Here is a 10,320-nt window from a genome sequence, read left to right on the forward strand (position 1 = left end):
AAAAGATCTTCACCAACCCCACATCAGACTGAGGTCTGATAATATACAAAGAACTCTGTAGTAGGCAGGCCGCCTGGCTAGCTTAGGTACAAAATAATCACACAGAAACTGTATTAATTAAATCACTGCTTGGCCCATTAGCTCTAGCTTCTTATTGGCTAACTCTTACATATTAATTTACCCATTTCTATTAATCTGTATATCACCACGGGGTTGTGGCTTACCAGCAAAGTTTCAGCACATCTATCTTTGGTGGCAGTTCTATGGCATCTCTCTGACTCTGCCTTCTTCCTCCCAGCATTCCATTTTGTTTTCCCCACCTAGCTCTGTTCCCCTATAGCTCTGCTATAGGCTCAACGCAGTTCCTTTATTCATTAACCAATAAAAACAATACATAGACAGAAGAACCTCCCACACCAGAACTCAAGAAATTGGTCATCAAAGGAACAAATAATCCAATAAAAAATGAGGTATAGACCTAAACAGAGAACTCTCAACAGATGAATTTAAAATGATGGAAGACACTCAAGGAAATGTTCAATGTCCTTAGCCATCAGAGAAAAGCAAATCAAAACTGTTGGGAACTGGATTTCTTGTAAACAGCCTGTTTTCTATGCTTGCAGCTGCTCTGAGGAAAACAACCTGTTTTCCTGTGCTTGCAGCTTCTCTGAGCAGGAGACAGAGGAGTGGTTTCTGGTGGCTGGCAGCTGAAAATCCGAGAGCAAGGGCATGACCATTGGGTAGAGAAGGCATTATATAAGCTGCCCTGGAATACACAGAGTGGGCATTCTTGTTTCAAGATGACCCATGTCTCTGTCTCTGTGTGTGTTTCAGTCTCTAGCCCCTTGCCCACCTTGTGAAACTGTACTGTAGAGCACATAGAACTTAGAGCCTGGGGAATGCTTTATACAAAACAATCTGAGATTCCATCTTATGCCTTCCAGAATGGCCAAGATAAATAAAAATGATGACAACTTATGCTGGAGAGGATGTGGTATAAAGGTAACACACCTCCATTGCTGGTGGGATTGCAAACTGGTATAGATGCTTTGGAAATCAGTATGATGATTTCTCAGAAAATTAGGAAATAAGCTACCTCAAAACCCAGCAATACCACTTTTGGGTACATACTCAAATGATGCAAAATCATACCACAAGGACATGTGCTCAAATATGTTCATAGGAGTATTATTTGTAATAGCCAGAACCTGGAAACAACCTAAATGCCCCTTGACCGAAGAATGGATAAAGAAGATGTGGTACATTTACACAATGGAGTACTACACAGTGGAAAATAATGACATCTTGAACTTTGTGGGCAAATGGATGGATCTAGAAAATCTCATATTGAGTGAGGTAATTCAGACCCAGAAATATAAATATCATATGTACTCACTCATAAGAGCTTTTTAAACATAAAGCAAAGAAAACCAGCTTACAAAACACAATCCCAGAGAACCTAGACAACAATGAGGACCCTAAGAGAGACATACGTGGATCTAATCTACATGTGATGTAGAAAAAGACAAGATCTCCTGAGTAAATTGGGAGCATGGGGAACATGTGATAGATTAGAAGGAGAAGGGAGAAGAAGGGAGGGGAGCAGAAAAAAATATATAGCTCAATAAAAACAATTTAAAAAGCTATACGTTTTGGAACAATAAACATTAGCATATGATAAAACCTCTCAATGTACCTAAAATTCTGAAGCTGTTAATGAAAAACGTGAAGAGGTAGGCAGAAGCAATGGCTTTTGGAAAAGGACATTATATAGCTCAGAAAATAAAGCCAAGAACTGACAAGTGTGACATTGAGGGAACTAACAACGAGAACAGCAACTATGTGGCAAAGGGAACAATAAGTGAAGAGATAATCTACGCAATGGGAGAAAATATTTTATTAACTATATCTCTGACAACAAATTAATATCTAGGAAATATAAAAGACTCAAAATAGTAAATACTGCAAGCCAAACAATTCAATAAATAAATGGGCTAATGAACATTCTCCAAAGATGACATACAAGGGATCGATAAACATGAAAAAAAAATACTAGACTTCCTTAGCCACCAGATAAATGCAAATTAAAACTACATTGGTAATTAGTCTTAGTGTAGTCAGAATGGCCAATATTAAGGGCATAATTAGCGACAAATGAAGGAGAAAAAATAGGAAAAGGTGAAACCCTCATGCACCATTTTTGGGAATGTATATTAGTCCGAAGACTATGGGAAACAGTTTGGAACTTCCTTAAAAAACTCTATCATATGAACCATCCATAACATTTCTGGATATATTTTTGAAGGCATATATAAATAATGAAGTTTTACTTAGTCATTAAGATAAATGAAATGACTCAATTTGCAGGAAAATGGATATAAGTGGCCATCATTATACTGAACAAATATAATCAGATTGAGAAAGGAAAACATCACATTTTCTAGATGAGCTGCTGAGCCCGGGTCTTCCCTGGCCTCTTCTGGGCTGGAACAGTGGTGATGTCCTGCCGTTTCCCACTGGGGTTGAGGCTGAGTTCCACACATTTGGCTTGAAGCCCAAACTAGCATGCATGTGTCCACCAATGACAGCCAAGTCCCCAGCAAACAGGAATAATTTTAATTGCTCCTTCTGGGTCCATTTACGCAAATGGCTGTGAACATCCCTCCCAAGTGTCTTCTACGGACAGGGACAAATTCTACTAAAGATGAGCCTGAAAATCTTGGCAATATGAGCTTAAGTCGGGTGACAAAAGGCTTCGTCTGTCTGTACAGGAACTCATTTCCACCATGTTCCCAACGTCATCTGTAGCTGACAGTGAGGAAGTCAGACACACGCTGTGTTAGCGGCACAAAGGTGAAGTTTTATCAAGGTAATTATGAGTATCTCAGGGATTGCTTGTTCCATGGGGTGACATAAAACAGTGGGGAAAGTTTTACTTGTGATCCTGCCTGTTTAACATGGATGAGTGACATAAAACAGCCCATGTTTGTCTAACCAAATGTATCTAGTTATGCCGCACCAGTAATATGAAAGTATTTTTCCCTACGTATTATTACTGTCTGATCCATGAATGTGACAATGATGTAATGAAATGCCAAACGTGGCAAAGAGTTTAAGGTTTGCATGTCACACACAACACAGCCATAAAAACCCCCATGCCAGGTGTTGGTGGGTGGCTGCTTTTTTTGATCCTATTTAATATTCACTAGGCTTCATGCAGGTTGGTGTTACATAACCAAGAATTCTGGACCGGAGTCCAAAAGCTTGGGATGAATACTAGCCTTGTTTACTGATGCTCCAGGATTGGGGCAAGTCATTTAGAGTGACAAAGTCATTTTGATTTAAACCTAAATACTGGAAATTTTAACAAGTTCTGATTTTTAGTTTTCTGTTCTTGAAATACATTTAAAGTAGGACGATATTTCTTTATATATAATTAGAGTACATGGATAAGCTATATAGAAAGACCTGAGCTCCTATAGAGGTTTGAAAATGAGGATGTAGTAAATTCTTCATTCTTTATTATCATAAGACATTAGTATTTTATTTGTGAAATGATGAACTTTGAACAGGAAGTAAAATAAAATTTCACTAAAATAAATTAAGTTTCATGTGAAATTCAACCCCCACCCTTCAAGAAAAATTGAAACTAAAGTTTTAACTTAGGGGGTTTTGAGTGCAGTTGTGTCTGTGGAGTGATGAAATCCACAATGTATGCTTATTTTCTAGGAAGCTTACCCACCAGAGGATTCAGCGTGTGGCTAAGAAAACCCTTGTTTAAATATCCAGTGTGTGATCATCGGGCTGTCTGGATGTAGCAGGAGTTTAAAATGGGTGCCTGCTCTTTTCATTCTATCTCATTCAATATATCCTTAGTGATAATTTTGTGAATTGCAATGAGATCGGAACACCCTAGAATTCTCACAGGAGACTCAGTTTGTTCTTTGCAGGAAAACAGGAGATCTTGTGGTATTCTCAAGGACACTCTGATTCCTTGCCTCCCTGTTGATTAGCTGGACAAGGAGACTGTCCACCTTGCCTGAAAATCCCTCAAAGTGAGCAGTTCTCTGGAGGGAATCTCTTTCTGTAGTCTAAAAGGGTTTGTTAGATCAACTCCATCCCTGTAATGGTCCTTTATTCATGTTGAAGGCTTTTTTAGTTTTTCCTATCCTCACTCTGGATCTGGGGGAAAAGAATCAGCTTCAAACTTTACCTTGTAATGGGTTTCGTGGTGCCCAGTAATTCGTGTGACAGATGAAGGGCTCTACTGCTCCGGAAGTGTAGGATTTGGAGGCACTTGTCTCCTTTGGGTGTTGCTATGGCAATGGTGCTATACTCAACCTGTAGTGTATGCAGGGGAGGGGCCATGATGGCTCGGGGAGTCAGTGTGTAAAATTCTAGTGGAGAGTGCAGACACCTAGACCATCCAAGCCAATGCTCCTTTTCATGCTGTTTTCTCAGCCTCAGCTTTTCTGTCTCTCTTGCATCTGATGAACAGCTCACCCCCTGGTCCATAGTGAGGAACACATAATGTCACCTTTATTTCTCATGATCCAAATCATAAGTTGAGAAAAAAATACTATTCAGTGTTCTTCTCTCAAACAAGAAAGAAAGAAATGAAACACACATATTATGCTTATTTCATTCATCCAAACAACTGGGGTGTCCTGATCCTCAGATCCCAGGAAGATACTGAGCTAAAGGCCCAGCATGCCCACCAGCTCAGGTTTGGTCCTAAGTTAGCCTGTTGCCTTACAGCATTGCGATGCTGTGTTCTTCTGTTCAAAGGACACTTGTCATCTTCAGAAGAGTGACATGACTTAAACTGTAGCTGGCGCTTAGACACGGCCATAAAGGAAATTCTTTGTTAAAATGAATGTATTCCATGGACACGAGAAGAAAGAAAGCACAGATGTGGTGGCACACGTGCTGGTTGTTTCTCTAGCCACAGTGCACACTGCCTGGAGAATAAAAATGTGCTTGCTGTATTTAAACTAGATGTTCTCTAGCACTGAGATAACAAACAGAGTTGAATATCAGGCATAGAACTTGTGCCAACACACACATGGGCCCTTGGGCCACTATGAGAATCAGCTTTGTAACAGGTCAACAGCTCCTGTAATGGATCCTAGAACAAAGGTCAGTAGAGAATCTTGAGGGTTCCTAAAAGAGAGAGTGGTCCTTCTTCCCCGGGGACAGGATGTTTGGAAAGAGGAGAAGACGATCCATTTGGCTTTGGAATAGGGTGGCCTCTTGGCTGAGGAGGTTTTGTGAACTGTCCAAAAAAAATCCTGATGTAACTTAGTGCATTTGCAGAGAGGTGGTTGTGGCTGTGGCCATAACTGTGGTCATATGTGTGTCTGTGGCCATGGTTGTTGCTGTGTCTGTGCCCATGTCTGTGGCCGTGGCAGTGGCCATGACTGTGACAATGCTCATGGCTGTGTCTGTGTCTCTGACTTTGAGAGCTAAGACAGATAAGAAGTCTGCAGAGGAGGACGCTTCCTCTGTACTGTATGGGGTATTGCCTCTGTCAGCTGTGAGGCGTCGTAGAATTTTTAGACCTCGTATGATACACCTGCATTTTAGGAAAGCCATTATTAATTTTTGTGCTTTGATGATTGTGCATAGTATTTTTAAATTTTCCATTGTATTTAAAAGGTATCAGTAAGAGGTTGTTGGTGCATCATTTTGATAAACCTCCAGCACCACACCTGGAAACTCAGCTTGGAGAGTTGTAATTTTTACTCCTAATTTATTGTGCTCTGAGAAGATTTTTTTTATCAAGAAAAATTTCCAAAAAGGAAAGTCTCACTCAAATGGAAAACTTTCTCTCCCTCTCTCTCTCTCTCTCTCTCTCTCTCTCTCTCTCTCTCTCTCTCTCTCTCTCTCTCTCTCTCTCTCTCTNTCTCTCTCTCTCTCTCTCTCTCTCTCTCTCTCTCTCTCTCTCTCTCTCTCTCTCTCTCTCTCTCTGTGTGTTTCTGTATGTGTTCTGGTGCATTTCTGTGTGCAGATACCCATATTACTGTGTCCAAATACTTATGGAGGCCAGAGGACAACTTTGAACACTATTCTTCGAGCCAAATCCTCCCTGTTCTCTGTTTATGTAGCAGTAGGGTGTTTGACTTGATGCAATAATGCTATACATCATCATTTATTCATGCCACGGTGTCAGGAATGAATGATACTCAGCCAGACCTTTCTTAAGAAACCTTTCACCTCTCTTTCTAGCCCTGAAATCATATGAAACCATGGGCTGATAATTACCTGAGAGTCTCTGACATCCACTTCAGTCAAGGATGATGAGAAACCAGACACTGGTGACAGAGTTCATCCTCCAGGGCTTCTCTGAGCACCCGCAGTACTGGCTGCTCTTATTTATCTGTTTCCTCTCCCTCTATTCTGTGGCTGTCATAGGTAATGTTCTTATCATCTTGGCCATCACCTGCAACCCTGGGCTCCACACCCCCATGTACTTTTTTTTGTTCAATTTGGCTAACATGGATATCATCTGTACCTCCTCCATCATGCCCAAGGCCCTGCAGGGTCTGGTGTCAGAGAGGAACCCCATCTCCTATGCTGGCTGCATGGCTCAGCTCTATTTCCTCACGTGGTCTGCATCCTCAGAGTTGCTACTCCTCACGGTCATGGCCTATGACCGCTATGCAGCCATCTGTCATCCTCTGCATTATGGCTCCATGATGAGCAAAGCCTTTTGCAGTCTGTTGGCTGCTGGAGTGTGGGCGCTCTGTGCCGTCAACACAGCTATTCACACCGGCCTGATGACCCGCTTGACTTTCTGTGGCCCCAACGTCATCACACATTTCTTCTGTGAGGTACCACCTCTACTCCTTCTCTCCTGCAGCTCCACCTACGTGAACAGTGTCATGATAGTCTTGGCTGACGCTTTTTATGGCATATTGAACTTCCTGATGACTATTGTGTCCTACGGCTTCATCATTTCCAGCATCCTGAAGATGCGGACTTCAGAAGGGAAGAAGAAAGCCTTCTCGACCTGCTCTTCCCATCTCATTGTTGTGTGCATGTACTACACGGCTGTCTTCTATGCCTACATAAGCCCTGTCTCCAGCTACAACCCAGAGAAGAGCAAATTGGCTGGTGTTTTGTACACCATGTTGAGCCCTACACTCAACCCTCTGATCTATACTTTGAGAAACAAGGAGGTCAAAGCAGCTCTCAGGAAACTTTTCCCTTTCCTCAAAAATTGAAATGTGATCCTTGAAGCTCTTCTCTTGGAACTGGAATTTCATCGTGGGTTGGTTTCCGGTGGGCACATGACTAACTTGTTTGTGCACTGAAGGTAAGTAAGCTGACCTTATTCACCAAGTACAATGTCTTTTTAGATGACCTCCGAGTTCTGGTGACCTGACACTGACGAATGGAAAGTGTGGTTGACTGTGAGCTCACACAACTCTGAGCCTGAGAAATGGGGTGTCTGGCCCTGAACCCAAGGTGATACAGTACTTTGTTGTCAGAGAAACAAAACCCTATAAGAGGACAGAAAAGGCAGGCCCTGATCTTGGCTGTATGAAAATGCTCTTCTTTTTTTTGCAGTCACAGCATGCACATGGAGAACACACTTAGAATCTGAATGCTAAGTGTGGACCACATAGCATTCTGAGGATTGCATGGCTGGAGAATTGCTTCAGGTGACTTCTGGTCCCCAGGAAATTTCTTCCTATTTTCCTTCAACTCTTCCTGTAGGAGCTCTTTAAGCCTCAAAGATGATTTTGATGCTAATGTGAATGCTTGTTTCTACTTTTCCCTTTTCCCTTCACTTACGTTAATCTGAAGGTGAAACAAATGTTTAGATTCTCTTCTAGGCCTTACCTGCAAAAACTCCATCCTTATTACATAATAATGTGGTTTCTGCAGTTAACAAAATACCCAGGGCTTCTTATCCCATGTCTTGGACTTTGAATTCTGAGGGTCTGACCCAGTTCATTGCCCTGGACTGGACACAACTGAGATGAGTCATCTATAAGAAAGGCACTGTGAGAAGTTTTTATTGCAGAGATCCTGAGTCTGTTAATGTTAGAAACTCTTGTGGAAAATTCCATTCTCTTTGTCATGATGATAACAAAAATGTGAATATTTAGCTATATCTCTGGGAATAAATAAAACCATGTATTATTTGCTAAATTATATGGAATCTAAGAATAGAATTTGACATTTGATTTAGGAGTGATGAGCTGTCTTTAGGTCTTCAACCATATTCTCTTTATCCTTCATCAGAAGCAAATTGATTTTGAACATGCAATTTAAGAAGTGACTGAATTGTAGTTGACTATGGCCTTTATATAGATTCTCATGAACTAGATCTAGGCTCCACAATGAAATTATGACATCCTAATAATATTTTAAGACTTTCAATGATCTCCAAAACTTCTCAATGAACATGACTTTGTAAATAGCTATTGAAGACTCAATATTATACTAAGATATTTTCGGCATGCCATGAAGAGCAGTTATTTTTCTACCTTGGTTTCTAACAATTTTTCCAATCTCTATATTTATTGTGGATTTTAAAGGAATGTATAGACAAATATTGAGAGTGTAAATGAACATTGACATATATAAAGTTGACCAAAAATTTCTAGTGATATACAGGGAATGAGTATTCCAATTAAACAGTTATTTAACAAGACAAGTGCAGGTATAAAGGCAGTGCTGCATCTCAGGTGCCAAGCAATGTTGTCATCTAAGTTCAGAGAGGAAGTGAGAATGTGGCAAAGCCTTGCTATTGATTGGCAGAAGCACTAAATGAATTTGAACTCTAGTTTACCTCTAAGCATAATAAAGACAAAAGTCAACCTAGAGATTGAGTGAAGTTACTGACAAAATATGATGTCAAGTGTTGTGTGTAATAAAACATCATTCTTACTGAGTGCTCACTGAGGAGAGAGCAGCTGTGGAAACCTGAATATTACACTCCCTAACTGCAGTTGACTATTGATGACTGGCTGGGCTAAGGGGGTGCAGTTATAGGAGACCACTGTTAACTCCCTGAAATGACCCAGGGGAGAGGAGCAATGGGATGGGTAGATGAAAGACCTTAACCCAGTGGTGCTGATGGCACCGGTGAGTCATGTGCATCTCAGTAATTTGTAGCGTGTTGAATATCACTATTTTTTTTTTCCCAAAAGTGGCCAAAAGGGAGAGTTACCTGGAAAAATCTATTGTCAGCCTTCTCTTAATCTGAGTCCTTCCCAGACCCCATTATCTTTTAGTCTGGGCATGTTTTTTCTGTATGCAAATTCCAATGGCTCCATTAGTACAAAGTTCACTTTGTCCTCCTCACCCATTTGAACACTATATTGACCTCCGCTTTATCTTGTTGCTTAAGTCTCTCTCTGTAGCTGTCTGGGGCAGTGCCTCCATCTTCTTTCCTTGTATTGCAGGGACATTATTTGTCTGTTTCCTCCAACATAACAACTAAGTCTTTCTCCTTTTGTGGATCCCTTTATAAAAACCAGTAACAATTTCCCACAGGTATGAGAGAACCATTTTTTTTTTTTTGGTGCAGTGTTATCCATTAAAAGTAATCCTGTCACCCAACATGAGGAGCTATAGAGAGGAAGTGACACAATTTACATTTCAACCATTTCTCTGTTTCTGTCCTTGATAATACAAATCAGTCCAGGTAAGCACATTATTTCTTTGAAGCATCCCTCAATCACAGGTCCTTATTCTCTCAATGTTCCTGGTCCCAATTTAGCATCTTGATGTGGTAGGAACCAGGCTGGTTGGCTAGTACAAGGTACTTTCATACACGGCAAGTCTGGATGGAGGACAGAGGCTATGGGTCTCCATGTACGGAGTAAACTCTCTATAAGCATGGTGTGTAGACAGTCCCAGATTGCAGTGATCCCTGGTCCATGTTGCATTCATGATCCAAGTGGAGAGTCTTAGAACTCAATAGCTCTAAGACAGATTTGGAGGTTCAGGATTTGATCTTTAGCCTTGGAAATCAGACAGATAAACAAACAAGGAAAACCCAGTCCCTGGGTCTTGTATGCTCATTACAAGGGTACGAATGCCTCATGACTTTAGCAGGTTAGAATTACCAACCTTCTGCCTCTGAACCTATGCAAAGTGAGCTGAACACAAGCACCCATCTTTCTTGAATGCAGATGCAATGTGACCAGCTGCCTCTTGCTCCTGCCTCCCTGCCTTCAATGCCATGACGGACTATACCCTGGTACTGTACTGTGAGCCAAAATAAACCCAGCATTCTATAAGTTTCTTTTCTCAAGTATTCATTACACCAACGAGAAAAGTAACTATTGTACCATTCATTAA

General features: G+C 41.0%; 1 protein-coding gene across 2 annotated transcripts; it reads left to right on the forward strand.

The window, feature by feature from the left end:
- Positions 1-807: 807 nt before the first annotated feature.
- Positions 808-7,226, forward strand: Or13a1 (olfactory receptor family 13 subfamily A member 1). Of its 2 annotated transcripts, XM_050148406.1 has the most exons (2): positions 808-821; positions 6,305-7,226. In XM_050148406.1, exons 1-2 carry the CDS (start codon positions 808-810, stop codon positions 7,224-7,226), a joined length of 936 nt encoding a protein of 311 aa, XP_050004363.1. The 2 variants fall into 2 exon arrangements, with proteins under 2 accessions (XP_050004363.1, XP_050004364.1); XM_050148407.1 differs by lacking the exon at positions 808-821 and having other exon boundaries at positions 6,291-7,226.
- Positions 7,227-10,320: the final 3,094 nt, after the last annotated feature.

Source organism: Alexandromys fortis, unplaced genomic scaffold (assembly GCF_014885135.2).
Source record: "Alexandromys fortis isolate MF-2015 unplaced genomic scaffold, M_Fortis_MF-2015_v1.1 scaffold_59, whole genome shotgun sequence".
In the NCBI taxonomy this organism is placed as follows: Eukaryota; Metazoa; Chordata; class Mammalia; order Rodentia; family Cricetidae; genus Alexandromys; species Alexandromys fortis.